At 30.8% G+C, this 20546-nt stretch overlaps 1 protein-coding gene across 3 annotated transcripts in view; it reads right to left on the minus strand.

The window, feature by feature from the left end:
- Bche (butyrylcholinesterase) overlaps positions 1-20546 on the minus strand; it is a 96897-nt gene that overhangs the window by 52878 nt on the left and 23473 nt on the right. For 2 of the 3 annotated variants that reach the window (XM_047565303.1, XM_047565304.1), the window contains one exon: positions 10976-12500. In XM_047565303.1, the coding sequence (XP_047421259.1) occupies positions 10976-12492 (1517 nt within the window). In that variant the 5' untranslated portion in view covers positions 12493-12500. Of the gene's footprint in view, positions 1-10975; positions 12501-17828; positions 17939-20546 lie in introns of those variants that run through there. The other variant, XM_047565302.1, reaches the window with a different exon arrangement.

A 20546-nucleotide genomic window follows, 5' to 3' on the forward strand; every position in this document is an offset into this window, starting at 1 on the left:
AGGGAATTTTAAGTAACTTTCCAGAGTTTGTATATGCAAAGGATCTGTAGAAAGATTAACAGGAGGCTCAGCAAGGTAATCATCACATTCAATCTGGAAGATTCTGTAAATGCATTGTAAATGGCTTCCCCAGAGGTTTCACACTGTAGAAGCTCTGCATATAGTACTTAGTGAGGACATAGGAAACAAACAAACAAAAAAATCTCTGCAAGAGTAGGAAGCAACTAAAGGCCTACTGGAATAAGAATTGTCTCTATTTTATGCTATTAATTGTATTTTGTGCTACTAACTATATTTTGGCTTATTTTTCTTCTTTAGTCTTCTGTTTTCTGTGATAAACCAAGTTTGATTTAACCAATTTCTTTTATCACTTGGATAGTGCTCATAGTATAATTAAGTGCTGCTAACAAATTTTATTTTTGTGACTACCAAGTTATTGCTTGGATGACTACTTGGTGGGAAAACATGTTTTCTTGCTATTAAACATAGATTATTATAAGGTACTGGCTGTAACAAACATATGGAACATGTGCTATTTGGACAAAGTTTTAAGTTCATGTTTACAGATGGGATTAGCAGAAGAACAGGAGCGAGCAAAGTACAAATAGGTAACAGTCACACTTAGGAAAGGTCTAAATTATGTTGTGTATTCTATTTGTAAGAAATCTACAACTAATTAGAACAAATAAAAATTTAATATTAAAAAATCTACAACAGAGTCACCAAAGATACAAAATTTGAATACTATTTCATATTATCACATAATAATTTTAAAATTTCTGCCAAGAAACAAAATTTAAATATTTTCATGTCTTTTCTTTCTTTCTCTTTTCTTTTTTTGGTGTTTTTGATGCTAGAAGTTGAACTGAGGTCCTCATGCATACCAAGCATGCACTCTACCACTGAGCTTCACTTCCAACCCCCATGAAATCTTTTAATGTAATAGAAAGTGAGTTTTGAAAAACTGACTGAAATATATAAGGGTTAAAATTTCCTGAAATTACAAATGGGGGCAGAGGATGTTGGACTTTCATTAATATGGACTGATTAAATCTACAGTAGTATTTGATTATATTATTGTAAATATTTATGCCAAGAAAATTAGTTTATAGAACTTCACTGAACAAATGTTACTCAGTTTAAAAGGATTGAGAGACCCTAGTACAACGAAAGGAAGGGACTTCAAATCATAACTCTCAATGACAGGACATGCAAACAAAAAATCAGCAAAGACACACCAGATTTAAACTATGTTATTGACAAATGGTCTTAACAGAAACCTACAGACTAGTTTATTTATGATAGCTGAATACAGTTTTGTTTTCAGAAACTTATAACACTTTCTCCAAAATTGATCACATAATAAGCCATAAAACAAGCCTTAGTAAACACAGAAATACTTAAATAACTCCTTGCATATTTTCAGAAATCAATTAATAAAATTGGAAATCTACAGCAAGAAAATCAACAGAAATTATACTAATATATGAAGATGGAGTAATATATTTTTGAATGGTGAGTAGGTCATTAAAGAAGTCCAACGGGAAATTAAAAATTCTTAGAATCAAATAAAATACAAGTATAATCTATCTGAATCTATGAGATAGAGAAGTTTACTGCTCTGAACACCCACATTGAGAGAGACAGAGAGAGAGAGAGAGAATCTCAAACAACGTAATGGTGTATCTCTCAAGGTCTTAGAGAAAACAAGAACAAATCAATTCTAAAGCCAGTAAAAGAAAATAAATGATAAATATTAGAGCTGAAATTAATGAAATATAAACTAAAAAAGTAGTATGAGAAGTAAATTAAACACAGAGTTGGTTCTTAAAAAATTAAAAAAAAAAATAGACTTACAAGTCCACACTCAAACAAACCAAAAGGAAAAAAAAAACAGGAAGAAGAAGAAGAAGAAATTCAAATTAATAAAATAGAAGGTAAATGTGGATATTACAATGGACACACTGAAATCAGGAGGATTTTTGGGAACAATTTTGAAAACTTATATTCCAGTAAATTAGAAAAATCTAGAAGAAATGGGTGAATTTCTAGACACATACAGCTTACCAAGACTGAACCAAGAGGATATAGAAAACCTACACAGACCAATGATGTGCAATGCAAAGGAAGGAGGAACAAAAAACCTCCAAAGAAAGACAATCTCAGGAACAGGTGGATTCACAGATGAATTTTAACAGATCTTTAAGGAAAAACTAATACCAAGGTTCCTCAAATTATTGCATGAAACAGAAAGTGAGGGAATCATAAAACCTAATTTCAAATTATACTGCTCAGCCTTAGTAACAAAACTAGCATGATCCTTTCATAAATACAGCATATAGAACAATGGAACAGAAGTGAAGGAACAGAGGCAAAACCACATAGTTACAGCCACCTTATTTTTGACAAAGTTGCCAAAAAATATATGCTAGAGAAAAGACAGTCTCTTTAACAAATTGTTTTGGAAAAACTGGATGTCCATCTATAGGAGAATAAAACTATGTCCCTATTTTTCAACTAGTATGAAAGTAAGCCCAAAATGGATCCAGAAGCATTTCAACTGTTTAGAAGAAAGCACAGAGCAACTCTTTAACATAGAGGCACAAGCAATAATTTCCTGAATAGGAATTCTACAGCTCAGGGAATAATAGCTTGAATCAATAAATAGGATAACGACAAACTAAATACTTCTTCACAGTAAAGGAAGTAACAGCATAGACTGCCTACAGAAATTCTTTGCCAGTCACCCTTCTCACAGAGGATTAGTATCTCCAAAATAAAATTAATTCAAAAATTCAATACAAAAAATACTCCAAATAATCCATTCAATTGACTTGAACATACCCTTTTCAAAAGAAGAGATACAATTGACTAGCAATTAACGTGAAAAAAATGATCAACATCTTTAGCTATCATGGAAATACAAATCAAAACTACAATAAGATTCCATTTCACTCCATTCAGAGTGAAATCAAATGACAATAAATGCTGGTGAGGATATAAGGAAAAAGGAATGCTTATACATTGCTTGTTGGAATGTACATTAGTGAAGACACTAAGGAAGTCACTTCGGAGCTTCCTCAACAAAGTAAAATTGAACTACTATATAATCCACTTATTCCATGCCTGGGTATTTAGCCAAAAGATTTAAAGTCCTCATACTTTAGAAATAGATATATATAACTATGTTCATTATGACACCTTTCACAATAGTCAAGTTATGGAACCAGCCTAGGTGTCTGTCAATAAAGAATTATAAACAAAATGTGGTATATTTACACATTGGAGTTTTATTCAGTCATAAAAAACAATGGAAATTATGTCATTTGCAGAAAAATGGGTGGAATTGGAAAGACTCCTATTAAATGGAATAAGCCAGACTCAGAAAGAAAATCCTATATATTTTCTCTCATATACATAAGTGTTCAGTGGCATAAAAGAAAAGGAAAAAAGAGAATAGAAGAGAGATCTACAGGGTAGAAAAAGGGGGTTGGGGAAGGGAGGAGGAGGGATCAAGGGGAGATACTGGGAATAAAATTGGTCAAATTATGTTACATGTATGTGTTAATATTGCAAAATGAAATTCATCATATATAGTTACTGACCCACAAAATACTAGAAACCACAGAAAAAAAGTAAGAACTTTGGAAATAGAAAATATATGGATAAATACAAAAGACTTTTTTTGTTTATTAATTTGCTTATATATAACTGACTACTGAAGTCCAAAATGTTGTAAGGATAGGCTTACTTTACATTTTGTTATAAACACACAGCATTGATAAAGAAAACATGGAAGGGAATACATGAATTTCAAGTTTCATACATATGTGAAGTGGTGAAACAGAAGAGGAAAACAGGAAGAGTGACTTAGAAAATAGAAAACAGGGATGTGTTGGAGTGAAGCTTTAAGTGTCCAAAGTCAACTCCAGGCTGCTGCAAGAAACAGTTGTTGACTCTAAGTTATGACTGAAGAGAGGTTAAAGGTAAAATTAAAAAATCTATATAATACAAAATGCAATATTAAAAATGCTCAATAAATTCAAAAAACTGCAAATAGGAAAGATGAATTCAATAATAGCACAATAAAATGTTATACGAATAGAAGCATGGAAAATGTGGCATGCCTCTTCATATTAGAATTATCTAGACAACAGGACATTTTACATTTATGAAGCAGTCAATTAATCACGAATGCATGATTCTAAAATGATCACAGAAAATATAACCTAGATTTAAAATACTAACAGGAAATTAAAGACAAATAAATAAGACCACAATTATAACTGGGAATCTAAACACTTGTCTCTGAGTATTTGAAACATGTACACAAAAAAATATTAGTAGTACACATAGATGATCTGAAGAATCATGAAATATTTAAATTGCAGTATTAATCATAAGAAACAATGAAAGAGTATATATAATTTTCAAAAGGGAGAAACTTTATAGAATATATTATCTTATAAGAATTGATTTAAATTAGAAGACCATGACAGTAAGGGTCCTAGAAATTCCCCAAATATTGGAAATTAATTCAGACTACTAAAGAACCCATAGGTAAAATAAATAGTAAAGAAACATGAAATATTATTTAAAAGTTAATTACAATGAAAAATATAATGTGTCATAATTGCTGGAAGAATCTGAAGTAAATGCTTAGAAGGAAACATAATTTAAATGCCTGTATTAGAAAAGAAAAAGGTACTTAAAAATTTACTTACTTATGAAGAACTCAAAAAAGAGGATTAAAATTAACCCTAGTAGGCATAAAGAAGAAAATTATTGAACAAAAGTTGAAAAAGATAAAATTAGAAAAGATTAAAAATAATTTTTTGAAAAGACTAAAAAACATTTAAGTAAAAGTAATTAAGAGATTAAAAAGAGAAAATAAAATTAGCATTTTCAAGAAGGAAACACTTTATTCAATATTATACTACTAATAAAGGAATGTTATGTACAATTTAATGCCAAGAGATTTGATAACTTTGATTAATTGGAAAAGCATCATAAAAATGCAAACTACCAAAAATGAATGTAGAAGAGAGGGAATATCTATATATTCCTGTATTGATTGAAGTGCTAGATTTATAATAAAAAACTTAACCACAAAGAAGACACCAGAAACAAATGGCTTCACCAATGAAGCATATTAAATATCAAAGGAATAATGCCTATGATATGTAATGTCTAAACTTTGAAGCAGAAGGAAGAGTATTCTGATACTTCAGTCTTAGTTATTAAAGAAAAGAAAAAAGTATATGGGTATTCCTCACAAATAAGAGGAAAACTTATCAACAAATTATATTTATTATTGTCAAAACAATCCAGAAATTCATTAAAAGGATAGTATATTGTGACAAAGTTGTATCCCTGGAATGCAAGACTGTTTCAGTATTTGAAAGATACTCACCACCTTATTCACCACATAACTCACCACCTTAATAGAATTAAGATGAAAATAAAACAACAAAAATGCGTAGCCCTTTAAATAGAAGCAGACAGAGCATTTACCACCATTTAACCTTCTTAAAGACTTTCAAAAAACTAGGACTAGAGGGGGAAATCTTAAATTTGTTGAAAAGAAAAACTCATTATTACTGAAAAGATTCACCACCCTTTTATGTACTGAGGATACATTCCAAAAATGCCAATGGATGCCCAAATGACTCCTAAATTTTAAACTGTCATTCTGAGTAACATGATGAAATCTCACTTTGTTCTCCTCTGTCCCACCTGGGGAAGTATCCACATGGTGTGTTTTCTACCCTGTGGCAGTTGAGAAAGCAGACCACATTCACATAGCATTTATATAGTACATTGTTATACTTGTTCTATTTTATTAGTTATTAATCTGTCTGTTTATATTAATAAATTAACATCATAGATGTGTACATAGGAAAAAATATATATTATATACAAATGTTATGTATAATATATAATATGTATTATATATTATGTTATGTGATATATATGACATCATAATATATTAATATATTACAAATATATTCATCTTTATTATAATATAATCTATATTATATAATAATCATATATGTTTTAATATATGTATTATATATTATACATAATATATAATGTTATATATTATATAATGTATATTATATGTTATATTATATTTGATACATATTTTCCTATCTACACATATTTATAATTAACCTTAGTTTATTAATTTATATATATTACCATGTTAATACAAAGGGATGATTCATGTCCCAGGTTAGAGCAGAACAGAGTGAGATTTCATCATGTTAGTCAGAATGACAATTTAAAACTTAGGAGTTCTTATTTCTGGATTTTCTATTAATATTTTAATTCTATGAGTTATTGTGGATAAATGAAACCTTGAAAAGCAAAACTGGATAAATAGTACTACTGTAGGGAAACAATAAACACACATCCTTTAAGATTTAAATAAATATTATATACTGTCACCTCTATTATTACTATTGCTTTAAAATCATAATTACAAATTAGCAACAAGAAAAAAACACAAATATTGATAAGGAAAAAGTAAACTGTCTACCAAAATTCAGAAAATATAGGTTTTTATCACCAATGTGGCAATTCTTATGTCTATAAAAGAACTGAAATTACTAGGCTTAGAAGCACATGCCTATAATCTTAGCTACTCAAGGGGTTGAGGAAGCAGAATCACAAGTTCTACGGTAACTTATATACCACAGTGAGATACTATCTCAAAATAAATGAAAAAGAAAAGAGGCATAGCTCAGTCCTTGCTTAACATGTATAGGTCCAGGGCTCCATCCCAGTACCAAAAAAACAAAAACAAGAACAAAAAACACCAAAAATTAGTATGTGACATTGGTGAGGGTTCAAGGTATAATATCAACATAAAAATCAATTATATTTCCAGATATCACCAAAACCTAAATTGACAAATGAAATTTAAAAATACATGAAATCCTTATTAATAAATGTAAACATACATAAGACCTCTATACATAAACCTTTCAAATTCTATTTCAAACCTAAGAACAAAACAATATTAAAGACACTATGTTCATGAATTTGGAAAGCCATAATGTTAAGGTGACCATTCTCTTCAAATTTGTCAATAACTGTAATGTTCTATGTATGTTTTTATTGAGAATGTGAAGCTAATTAAGAAATTCAAACCTAAGCCAGACTTGCTTTACAAATCAAATTTTTATTTTGAAATTAAATTGTATGTTTTTAAATGATCCAACTTAAAAACATACTGTGTAGACATATTGTTGAAGACATACTGGCAAACAAAGAGATACTGGCTACTTACTAGAAAAGAACAAAGTGTCCTCAGTTATATCCACACCCATATGGTCAACTGATTTTGAAGAAAATTTCCAACATAATTAAATAGGTAAAGAAGTATATTTTCCAATAAATAATAATGGAATGTCTAAGCATTTATATGAAAAATACTGAAATTAAAATTTCGGCTCTTTAAATTATTAAGAAAATCATTTAAAAATTTGAAGTCAAGATGCAGATTAGGAGAAAGTTTTCAAAATAAATAGAATTTTTATACTAAATATATAAGACACTTACAATTCCTTCATAAGTAAAATCTAGTTAAAAATAGGCAATACACTGAGTTCAAAATATATGTATATGAAACCTACAAGTGACCAGTAAATATGTGAAAAGATGTTCTATTTCATTAGCTACCAGTAAATAGTAAAACCACAATGGTATCACAGTACAAAGCCACCAGAAGAGCAAACATTAAAGACTGAGAATTGCAAATGTTGCTAAGGGTATGAAACTATTAGGGCTCTGGTATGTTGTTTCTGGAAGTGTAATATTCTCAACTAAAGAAAACTAAAGAAAGACAGCCTCTAGAATAGATAGATATGTATTTATTTATTTTCCAGAAGTCCCTTTCCTAGTGCTTTATTACTCCAAAAGAGGAAAGAATACATATTGACAAAAGTCTTTTGCAAAAATATTTATGGACACGTTATTTGTAATATTTCCAAGCAGGAAACAAATTACAGGTGAATGACCAAACAATGGCATGATCTCCCATGGGTAATAGCAATCACTGTGAGTAACAAATGAACTTCTGCTAAATGGACGCACATGAGTTGCAAATACAGCATGCTAACAAAAGATGTCAGATACAAGATTACACCCTGTTAGAACCACTTTGCCTAAAGGTGAAATACTCAAAATGAACTCCAGGCATAGGATGGATGGGTGATAATTTCCCCTTGAGCTACAGATTTGGAACATCATGTATGTGGTCAAATTTCCAAACTTAACATTTACAAACATTTTTTCCACTGAAGTTCATTTATTATTATTATTTTGCTTGCCATAAAGTCAACTCTCAACACATATGACAAATTATTATTTTCTCTGTTCAATTACGCAAATATAAACCAGACAGAAACTCCTTTGTTAAACTATCATCTTATTATGGTTATGCTAATATACAAAGTTGACTTTAAACTTCAGTGGTTTATAATGTCTATTTTATAAACTTATCATTGTAATTAAAAAAGTAAACCTTTCACTTCCTATTAAAGTGTTAATCATACCTGCCCTTCAGGAGGGTTAAAAATTTTATTCTATTATGTCAAAGATTCTCTTATTCATCTGCTCTTATGTGTATATAAAAAAGGTGTTTAACGTATCTCATTCTTACTATTTTCCACTGTGAGAAAATACAGATTCTTCATAATTTCAACATGTAAAATATTAAGTCCTTTACAAATTATGGACATGAATAATTTAAGGAACATTTCTCTTTAAATAATTTACAAATTCTATTGTTGTAAGAAAAATTAAAAACATTCAAATGATCCCATATGGATATAGCCTTTAGGTAGAGAACAGAATGAGACATAAATAATTCTAATGTAGCTCTAAAAATAACATAATCCTTCTTGTCTTTTCTTAAGTAGAAATTTGGACTAACGTTGAGAAGACATAAAATATTTCACAGTTACAGAAAATATAATAACCCATATATCTTGAAAAAATTTTTGAAACTTTTATACTAGTTTTTACCATCATTCATTCAGTCATTAACCAAATCTTTAAAAATGATATACCCATTTCAGTTCTTTAATAAGTATTCACCAAAAGCACACTTTCTATTTCAAGAAGCAAATTTAGTATAGTTTCGAAGGATTGTCTTACATTGAAAGAAAGAACATAAACAATTTATAATTAATCTCCATAAGTACAGAAAAGATGTCTGAAGAAATTGCTCTAGGAAGTGTAGAAACACTGGATGACATGTGTAGTTGATCAGGGTCTCAGAATAAGGAGGACTTGTGTCATTGAAAATGAAAAGTATAGGCGTTTTAATGGGGACACACAGCAAGAGCACAGCTGCAGGGTACAGTTCTGGTAGGACACTGCATCCCTGAGAAAACAGGTCTCTCTCATAGCCAGTCATTGTTAGATAATGTGTATTGCAGCAAGATTATAGAAGCCCTAAAAAACTACCTGGAAAAATTTAACTTTATACACAGTGGATACATACCACACAATTTTGAGAACAATATCATGCAATCGATATTGCAGAATGATCCATATAGTAACATAGTGCAAAAAATTCCAAATGGAAGGAAAATTAAGAACAGCAGAAAGCAATTATATCATTATAAACATTATGTTTAATTTGGTAAAGAAGTTATCATAGATTAACGTAACGAAGCAATCAATTTATGATTGATACATGTACTTGCATTCCCTTTAAAAATAGGTTCTGGAAATTTACATTTTTTTATTATTCACATTGATACAAACTATTCCAATGTATAAAATTCCTTTGAGTATATACATGTAGTGAAAAAGAAGATTCTGATTTTACATGAATGCACACCCATTTAAAAATATATTCCTACAAATTACAGATGCTTCTTGATTTATGAATGGGTTATTTCCTGAGAGCACCTTGATTTATGATGGGGTACAGGCTGATAAAGCCATTGTAAATTGAAAATATCATAAATCAAAGAATGCATTGAATACACCTAACCTATTGAACATTATGGTTTAGCAACACAGTGCCCTACAGTATTTTCCCTGTTTACCCTTGCTATCTTGTGTCTGCCTGGAAACTGTGACTTGCTGCCGCTGTCCAGCATCCTGAAAAAGTAACATGCCTCATACTGCTAGCATAGAAAGACATCAAAATTCAAAATTCAAAATACAGTTTCTATTGAATGGTATCACATTTGTATCATTATAAAGTTAAAAAGAAACACATCATTAGTGGAACCAACTATAAGTCAGGAACCATGTGTACTTTCTTCTGACACCTGAGGACATAATATTGCAATATTTATAATACATGAGGAAAATATGTTCTAGTGTAAAGTCTATAACCATAAGACCTCTCAGGAGAACAGCTGAGCTAAACATGAAGATTCTCATAGGTCCTTTCAAGCACAGACTAGCTGAGAGCTGTAACAAACCTGTTAGGGAAAAACAATTTATAGAATGAACAATACCATGTATTTTGGGTAATATGAGTGCAAATTCCATCACCACCTTATCCCTTTATTTTCCTGAGCAAAGATTGTCTCTTATGTATCAGGAACAACTTTACCAGGTTTAAAAGTGTATAAAAGATGTATTTCTACTCTTTCTTAAATCTGTAAACATTATAAACTTGAGGCTTAAAAAGTACTATAAAAAATTTTTAGTTGTTCAGACAAGCATCTATTTCCATGCAAACTTCGACTGATATTATTAAAGTATTTCGCAATACTTTGGAAATGAAATCAAGAAATACTGTTAGGAAAATTCTGTGATGATTTCTGTTAAGCACCATGACACAAAGAATTGAAATTTGCTACATGATACAAAACAAAACTATTTCTGCTACAAAGAGAATAAATTATCAAAACATTCCTATGCCCGTAAGAAAGTCTATACCCAAGATCAAGAGATTAAACAAAACAGATTAAAGCAGAGAATAACAAAAATCATCACTTACCCATATTTTGCAAAATTTGCCCAACATTTCATTATGAATCTACTCAAAATTTCCTCAGCTCTTGTGTAGTTCACTCTTCTTTCCAGAGGTAAACCAAAGACAAATTCAATTTCATAGCCATGCATCACTCCCATCCATTCTGGCCAAGGAAGTTTAGAAGATCGGTGTTCAAAGTAGTAGAAAAAGGCATTATTTCCCAATTCTGAGAACTTCTTGGTGAACTCCAAGGCAGGACATATGATATTATAATCGCCAACAACATCGTCCAAGGCCTCACGGTAGTTTTCAGGTCTCTGATCATCTAACCAATCCGCATAGTGGAAAAGAATTGATTCCTTTGCAAATTCACTCACTCCTTCAAAAAATATTTTTAAACCTTCTTGAAATTCCCTCCTGTTTATGATGCTATTGTTATCTTTGCTGAAACCAGGAACACCATATACTAGAAAAGCTGTCCCTTCATCTTTATTAACACCCACTAATATCTGAGTTTTTTTGAATTGTCCAAGTTGGAGTAATGTGTCTGGCATGTCAGTGAGGAAATCGCCATCCACAGTGGGACCAAATTTTACTGCCAAGAGAGTATCATAGGGGAGAACAAATACTTCATTGAGAAGAATTTCCTGGGGATCTTTATTTTGAAGGCATTTTATTATCTCAGTCTCATTCTCTCTGGAGCAACCAATAAATTTAGCTAAGGTCAAGGTTCTATTTCTGGCTTCATAAAGAGACATTACCGCCCAAGGGGCATTGGAGGATCCACTTTGAAGAATGGCTCTGGTGAACAAAGGGTGGCTTCTAGGAGAGAGCAAATGAAGGCTCACTGAAGCTGCTCCTGCACTTTCTCCAAAGAGAGTCACACTTTTAGGATTTCCACCAAAGGCTGCTATATTTTTATGGACCCACTGAAGAGCCAATTGTTGATCAAATAAGCCCATGTTTCCTGGAGCCTCTGGGTTTCCAGGTAAGGCCAAGAATCCTAGTGCACCCACCCTATAGTTCATTGAAACCACAATAACTCTTTCAACCCGGGCCAGAAACTTGCCATCATAGACATGTAAAGAGGATGTCCCAGTTTGAAAACCACCACCATAGATCCATATCATTACAGTGGCATTCTTTGGTTTAGGTGCCGGAATCCACACATTCAGATATAAGCAGTCTTCACTGAGGTCTGTGTTTGGATTCCACATCTCTGATCCAGGGAAGCCCGGGAAGCTTTGATCAATGTTCTGATAGCAAGAATTTGCATATTTTGTGGCATTCCAGATGTCAGACCAGTTATTCAGGGGTTGTGGCTTTTTGAATCGAAGTGTACCAATAGGTGGCTGGGCATAAGGAATTCCCAGAAAAGCAGTGACAGTGCCACCAAGAACTGATAAGCTCCTCCCTCTGACTTTCCCAGTCTTGGTTGTGATTATCATATCTTCTTCAGTGTGTGACTTCCTAATAAGCATGCAGAGCAGAAGAAACCACAAGAGAAACTGAATACCGACAACTGAGTGCTTGTTCTGCATATTGATTTCTGAAAGAGAGGTAAGTAGAAATTTTGATCAGCCTATGTATAAAGTGCTATGTGTACTTTTACTGATGATAATTTACTAAAATATATTGCTTCTCATTATGAACTATGAACACTGTGAACTATGTACTATGAACTATGAACACTAAAAAATCTGCTATCACTAGGGCATACGTTGAAAAAACAAAAGAAAATGAAGATTTAATTTTCAATTTAGAAAAAAAAATAAGTAGAATGGAAAGTAGAAGTAACTTTGTTCTTGATAGTTAGGATCAAACTTCTGCAAAGATTTCATATTTTAAAGAGAAAGTTTATCTCAAGCATATAAAATATCAATCCTGCACCATGTACAGTCACATTAAATATAGCATTGAAGGGGTACTCGTGTCAGATATAATTTCAGTCTTAATTCAAAACACAAGCTCATGTATTTTTTGAAATATTGCTGGTTGGTTCATGACAAAACTCTAAAGTACATTAAGACTTTTTAAGGCTCCACAGATTTCTACTATTGCCCTTTTTTTGTAACATGGTCCCTTTTGTGGTCTTTTCGCTTACTAATTTCCTGTATACAATCTTAGTGTATTGTCAAAAAGTGATTTATACAATATATTCATAGAATGTTACATAACAAAAATATAATAGTTGCAATTTATTTTATAAATTATAAAAAATAACAAACCTGCTCCCACCATCAAAGCCGAAAGAGCCATGTATGCATCCAGGAAATTTCTCTGAAATTTGATAGGGATGAGGGGCTTCTGTCTGAATTGCAAACCCAATGGTGAGAACAATAAGATATTATAATGCATGGAAGAAGATACTGCCTTAGGAGCAATTTTACACAATGCATATCTGCTAATTTGTTAATTTCTTGAAGCACATGCAACTGATTAAATGTGTTATCATAGTCAGAGTTTCTTCTGTTTTGATGGTGGACAAAATGACTGGAATTAGAGGATCATAACTGAGAAATTAAGGGGATAAGTGAAAGAAGCAAAATAATCTTTGCAAAGTACAAAATAATAAATATTTAACATTTTGTTAAATACTATTTTTGATCATTTGGATAGGTCTAAGTTTTATCAAAAAATTTTAATGGATATCTGAGTTTCTTTTACATAACAATATTTTAAAACCACATCTAAAACTCCATGTTCTAAAGAGGAATTGAAATATGTAGTGCAAATATCATTTAAAAGAACTTTATATAACTACAAGAAACACAATTAAAATATTCATTTTCAGGTAGCAGTTCTCATCTATATAATGAAAATAAAGGTCCAGAAATATACAAAATCTTTATTTTTTTTTCTGATACTATAATTATAAATCCAACCTGTGTGACCAAGATACTAATCCTGTCAGCATTGAGCATTAGTATTTACTTTGAATATTGGTTTTTACTTTGTTTGTTTAATTTAGATTGTTTCAGAAGGCAGAGAATGAGGCACTGTCCTGGTATGTTATTCTAGAACAGTCATATTTAAAATCAGCTTAATTCACCACTGTTCATAGCACAGCTAGAAATCAAAAACCTTTTGATTCAAACATATATCTGCATAAATTAAACCATGGTTTATATCACTTGGTTTGGAGCTTACTACTCATGACTTTATCCATATCAATATATAATTCTGTCAATATCCATATGTAAGTGCAAACACATATCTATAGACAATGATGGTCACAATACGTTCTGTTTTAAATCAAGTCACAGATTATTTTTATGTTCTTTGATACTATTGAATGTGTACTAACATCAATAAAATTTTTATTATAGCAGAAATATTATAACATTTTCTGTACCCATGATATTTAAAATTTATTATGATTGTAGTAAATGTTATGCATTTGTTGCATTATAAATAATAATGGACAAATAATATATACTAATAATATATTGTTTCTGATAACCTAATATTTACTGTGGGAATTATAAACTTTTAACAGGAGTTTTAGAGGCACTGCTATAATAGTTCTTTTACTCTTTTTTTCTTAGTAATTACTAAATCCTTTTACACGAATAAATGAATGAGATGAAGTCCTGTGAGATGTTTCCCCCTTTCAAAAACCTACTTTGTCAAGGAAAAAGGAATGATATGAAGCAGGCTTAGTCTACACAATCTTTCAACAAATTTCTGATTGTCATTTGTCCTTCTTACCTTGCTCAGTCAGTGTCCCTCTGACCAAAGAAAAGATTCCCTATTATTTCTTTGATCTTATTCAAATATTGGTTTACTTTTAAAAATCAAACAGAATGCTAATTGTTTTTGGCCTCTGATAGTTTAAACATTTTTGTTCTACAAATATTTTACTAATTTTATTGCAAAGCAGATATAATTACTAAAAAGTGTATTCATTTCATATGCAACTAATTTAAAATTAATATGTAATTAATAAATATGGTAACTTTATTATGTTTAAAATAGCTGTTATTTTACCCGAAAGGTTGTAACTTAGATTAATTTACATAAATATTACTTATACATTTTTATTTATATTTTGTGCCAAGTAGATCTTAATTTTATGCAGTACTATTCATGGGAATTAGAGTAATTTTTTTCAATAATTATATCTATGATTTTTCACCTCATAAATAATGTAATTCTTAACATTATAAACAAGTATTTTAAGAACAGTTATTGCAAGGATAACTATAGTTTTGACTCAAATGCTACTTGTTGAAGATTGTTATATACTAAATAAGTAAATCTGTACCTTCATATGAAAACTTGCAAATGTTCACATACTTAATGTAGTTGGAGATTTTTACATTCGATTGCAGTGTTTTGTTTAAATAAACATCACTTTGTTGTCATAATCTGATATTCTGTATTCTAACATATTGCTATACAATTTTTTTCATTTATGCTTTTTAAATATAAATAAATGAAAGAAGACTAACAAAATGCTACCAGCCTATATGTTTAAATTGTTAATAATCATTAAAATATTCAATAGAACTTCATTGTTTCTCCTTCCATAAATTTTGGTATAATTGGAAACTGCCATTGACTACACATATACATACCCTGTGTATCATAAAAAAAATGGGGCAAATTTTCACACCAAGTACAACAATAAAAGGAATTTAGATCAATTAACTTATTGAAGTAGTAGATAATACTGAAAGAAAGATGAGACTTTGGTTTATAATGGCAAAAGTAAATGAATAAATTCCAAGTTCATCAAATGTTCCAGGACATAAAAAGTAAGTGGCAATTTTAGGGAAATTCTAAACTTTCAAAAATACAATTTTTAAAATAAAACTCAAAAACTGTTTTCTTTTTGCATTTTAATTTCAAAATTCCCCAGCCAGTTATAAGAAATATACAGTGTTATACTATATGATGTGGATGCAATTAACTGATTGAAATAAAGAACTATTTATTTACTAAAGAACTGTTTATTGATTGATAATTGGATATCAACTAAGTATTCAAATTAATGGGCCAGCCAGTGCCTACATAAAGAAATGTCAGAAATGTTCCTAATAGTCTTCTCTGCATGTAGTTTTCCTATCTTTAAAAAGTCACAATGAAATACATCTTTTTATTTGGAAATAAAGTCTGTTAAAATGTTGAGGAAAGCAATCTAGATAATATTGATATGATGTAGAACAAGAACCAATAAAATGATCTGGTCAAATTAAAGTAAATAAATTCTTAAATCAAACCCCCAAATCTTGTTTCCTGTCATGTTGAGAAAAGTGGGAAAGTGAGAGAGACTATTTTACAGTATGTTACTGCCTCTTGGGGATCTTTCAGTTATCAGTTAGGCTCTGAAAGGTTGTGCACAGATAGGAGATACTATATTAGGTATGAGAAGCACAAGATCTGTATCTGTTCTCAATCAAGAAGACTGTTCACACACTCGTGAACACTTAATTTTTTGATCTCTTAGGTCTTCTTTGGAAGTTGACTTTGCTCTGAAGTTATCTCTTCTATTTCTCTAACGTCTTTGACAGTCCAGTAAGAGTGAGCAAATTTTAACAAAGACATTAAAACAAAGATAATGTATGATCTAAATATGTATTATTGTTACCAATAAATAAATTGAGAAAGGTACTACATTTTTACATAAGATGTAACTTGTTAAAATATTACTAGCCTATATTTTTTAAAAATATAATATGGAATAGATGTTGGACAATTTTTACTTAATTTTTTACTTAAAAGTGGGACATTGCAAATAAACAAAAATAACATCTGGGAAAAGAAAACAGAACTTTGAAAATCCAGTTAGAAATTATATTTGAGATTCAAAGACCATGTTATTTTATACCTACAGAGGACTCTGAATATCTTTCCAAGCAATATGCCACACTTCAAATGTTCAATCTTATCCTTAAGCAAAGAATTTTTTATAAATGAGAAATAAAGTTTCATTTATCACTGGTATTAGTTTATATTAAGGAAGTATTACATATAACATTCTTAATGGACATATATTAATAAAAGAGCAGACCTCAGAAAATGAAAATATATATAAAAATAGAAATCTAAAAAATGAAATAATTTTGTTCATGTTTCAGTTTTCTTTCAATTTAATTTACTTTATACTCTTAAAGTTTAATGCCCTGGCGAAACAGGTTACTGATGTCATAAAAATAATATTAAGTTTAGAAGATTAAAAAATGAGCAGAAAGTCTATATTTGCTTATTATTTCTACAATAATAAAATAACATTAAATGTAGGATATGTTGCTACAATTTAAACAGGACTCAAAAGAAAGAAGTCTCAAAAGGCAAAGGAGAAACATTTGTAAATCAATTTAGGAAACAGATTTTTGTTTTACATAAAAGAAAAGTTGAACTTCTCTTAGTTGATAATGTGAAAGTTTCAGATGACAACATATTGATTACGAAATTATCCTGCTAGGTAATCAGTAAGAGAACTATTAATGTTATGCCACTTCAAAAAGAGGAGAAAATAGATCAAACCTGACCAAAGATCACTTGTATTACTCTTTTAAGGCAAGAGTCATTAATCAATGCATTTAAGAATAAAGTAGCGTAAAATATTTTTCCTTGAGGAGCTCACAAAGAACAAATATCACAGTGATTCCTCAAGTGATATGGGCCTCTTACAAAGAAGAATAAATTCCTTATTCCCTCAACAGTTAAATAGACTAGATCTACATTCCCAGGAAAAGAGAAAGATCTGATGCATGTGCCTGCTCACTTGCTTCATCTGTCCCATTTGCAAGCTTCAGTGACTGTTCCCCACAGAGCACCAAGGGGCAAACAAAAATGTGAAGAAACCACACTCCTCCCACAAAATGAGTCTCACTTCTCTCCAAAAAAGTGTAAATTCAGATCAACTTACCCGGCTTTCTGCAAAAAAAAGATGATAAAGTTTGCAAGGAGTAGAAATCATGCAATACTTCAGGGAAATGCAGGATGCAGCTGCTGCTCCAGCCTGTAAATTGGACTGCACTGACATTACAATCAACTGTTACTGACAAAGCTCGCGAGAGTTGGCAGCAGCAACTTGATCTAGAGGCAGCCAATCTTTACTTTCTGACATCTGTTCAGAGGCTAATGGTATGAATGCAGTAGTGATTCATTTACAAAAGTATTACTGGATCATGCTTTATAATCACAGGCAGTCTTCTAAAATTGAAAAAAAAAAAAGATATGGAAGCTTTCTTAACAGAAAATGCATGATTTCTAAACACCATCAGAACTTTTTTTTCTTTTATAGTTTTTCCTATGCTTAAGATTTAAAGATGTGCACTTTGTTCTAAAGAAATGCTGTTATTGAAATCTGCTGTTCAATCTGTGAAAATTATGTAGTTTTAAAGTATCATAAGAAAGAAAGTGGGAAACAATCACCCTGTAGATATAAAGCTGTGCAAAAGACTCGTTTTATTAACTGAGTGAAAATCTCTGATATGTATCCCTTTTCTTCCCCCACATCTCAAAACTTATTTAAGTTATACAAATTTCACTGTTCTTAGTAATTTACTTTTTGAGGAGTCCTGCAAGCAGGTGTATGCAATGAAAAGCCACAATTTTCTGGCCAGGTTAAGGAAATACCATGAGAGAGCTTCAACACATGCTGTAGAAAGACTTTTTGTAGTTGGTAACTGGCAGTTCATACGCAGGGGAGGATGTATTTTTATCTTTTGGGTTCATTGTTCCTGAAAGACATATTAGGGAAAAATTTAAAAGAAAAACTTCTAATGAACTCTTTAATGCCTGACTTCTCAGTGCCATTACATTCTTCATCTTTGGAAATTAGATCTTTCACTTCTAATTCTCTTATCTTTCACCTCATTGAGGACTAATAAGAAGGCATGTATTTGTAGAAAGGTTTATTTTCGTTATGCAATAATATTTTAAAATTTCAAACATGCAAATATAAAAACTAGTAATTTCTATTGTTATTTTATATTGTGACAAGCATTGTAACTAACAATTTACATGAACTATATTAAAAATATTTGATTAATATTATTAACCAAACTTTCAGCTAAGGCTTATAAAAATCAGGAATCAGAATTTTAATGTGGATTTGTCTGACATCATTTCAAGTCAACTAATTCTCAGATAATCATCATTTCTGTCTTTTAAACATAACTTTTCTATGAAAATTACTACCTAGGCAGTATTGACTAGACAATAAATCACACAATCATGATTTATCATGTATTTGGAAAATATTTTTTCTAATAACAACCTAATTAAACAAAAGTTACAGAATGAATGTTGTATCTAAATGTAGGAAAAGTCTTTTTAAGAGGAAGTATGCTGACACTTTTGCTATGGGTTTCAAAGTAATGGCATTTCAGTTAAAATGCATTAATTCTGGTGGCTCACAAGAGAGGCCATTAGTTCAATATAGTGATTTACTTATCCAAATGTCAAAATTCTTCTTCCCACACAACTCAATTGCATTGTTTTCTGTGCTAGTATATAGTTAGTCTTATTTTCAAACCCTGCAATTATAGAGGATTTTTAATTTTAGTGAATTCAACAGAGCACTTTGTGTGCTCCTAATACCCACTGGATGTTATACAAAACATATCACATTTTTACACATATTTAATTTTCATCATTTAAAAGGACGCTTAAAACAAAATCAGATACAAGAAAATTTTTGAACTGATTACAAAACCTGACATTTTTTTCCTGCTCAATGTTTTTACTTAAGTGAGTCACCTTTAGCTCCTGCCCCTTTACTTCATCTCTGTCATGGTTTCAAAGCTGTGCCCTGTTCAGATGCTTTACTTTACTTTGTCCTTTAAGCATCTCTTCTTCCTGTCATACTTGAGTGGCTTCCTTTGTGACTCAGTATGGAGCAGCTGATCTGCTTAGATGGTGTCATTCTTTTCTGACACTTCCAGCAGGAGGATGTAGGTCACACAGTGAGTGCGTTTCAGGGTTAGTAGGCAAGTGTTATTCACGGTCCTGATGGTTAGTGATCCTGCTGTTAAATGTTAAGTATGCTGGTAAGTGACACTGATGAAATGCCACAAGACTCTTGACGTGGCATTAATACGGCTCAGGTTTTGCAGCTACATATGCTGAAGCTTAGTCATGGCGACCATTATGGTCCTGTGTCTACAGTGGCTTCCAGTTACCCAGTCATGGTGTCTTCTGTTTTTAAGGTTTAATTGTGACTCAGTTACCAGGAGCTGGATGTTTTCTTGATAGTAGCACTCAAGAATATTTAAAACAGTGAGTCTAACATTACTCCTAGGATAGACAATGGTTATCCTTAGTTATGATGATGCCGTAAATATTATCCTTAGGTATGATGATGCCTTAAGTATGATAATGTCATAATATTTTCTTTATTAATACATTAGTTAACAGGAGAAATGCATTTTCTGAAACAAGTAGTTTGCAAAGAAAAGTACATTTCTACATTTTATATGTCACCAAGCAGGAAAAGACCACTTTGGGGTATTTTATTTAATTTTTTAAAAATCTTGTACATAGTTATGGTTACATTGTTATATATAGCATTGATCACAAAATTTGTTATAATTTTTCCTTTATTTCATGGTATTAACTACTTATTAAATCATTGTGTGAT

This window comes from Sciurus carolinensis, chromosome 9, assembly GCF_902686445.1.
Source record: "Sciurus carolinensis chromosome 9, mSciCar1.2, whole genome shotgun sequence".
NCBI classification, from domain to species: domain Eukaryota; kingdom Metazoa; phylum Chordata; class Mammalia; order Rodentia; family Sciuridae; genus Sciurus; species Sciurus carolinensis.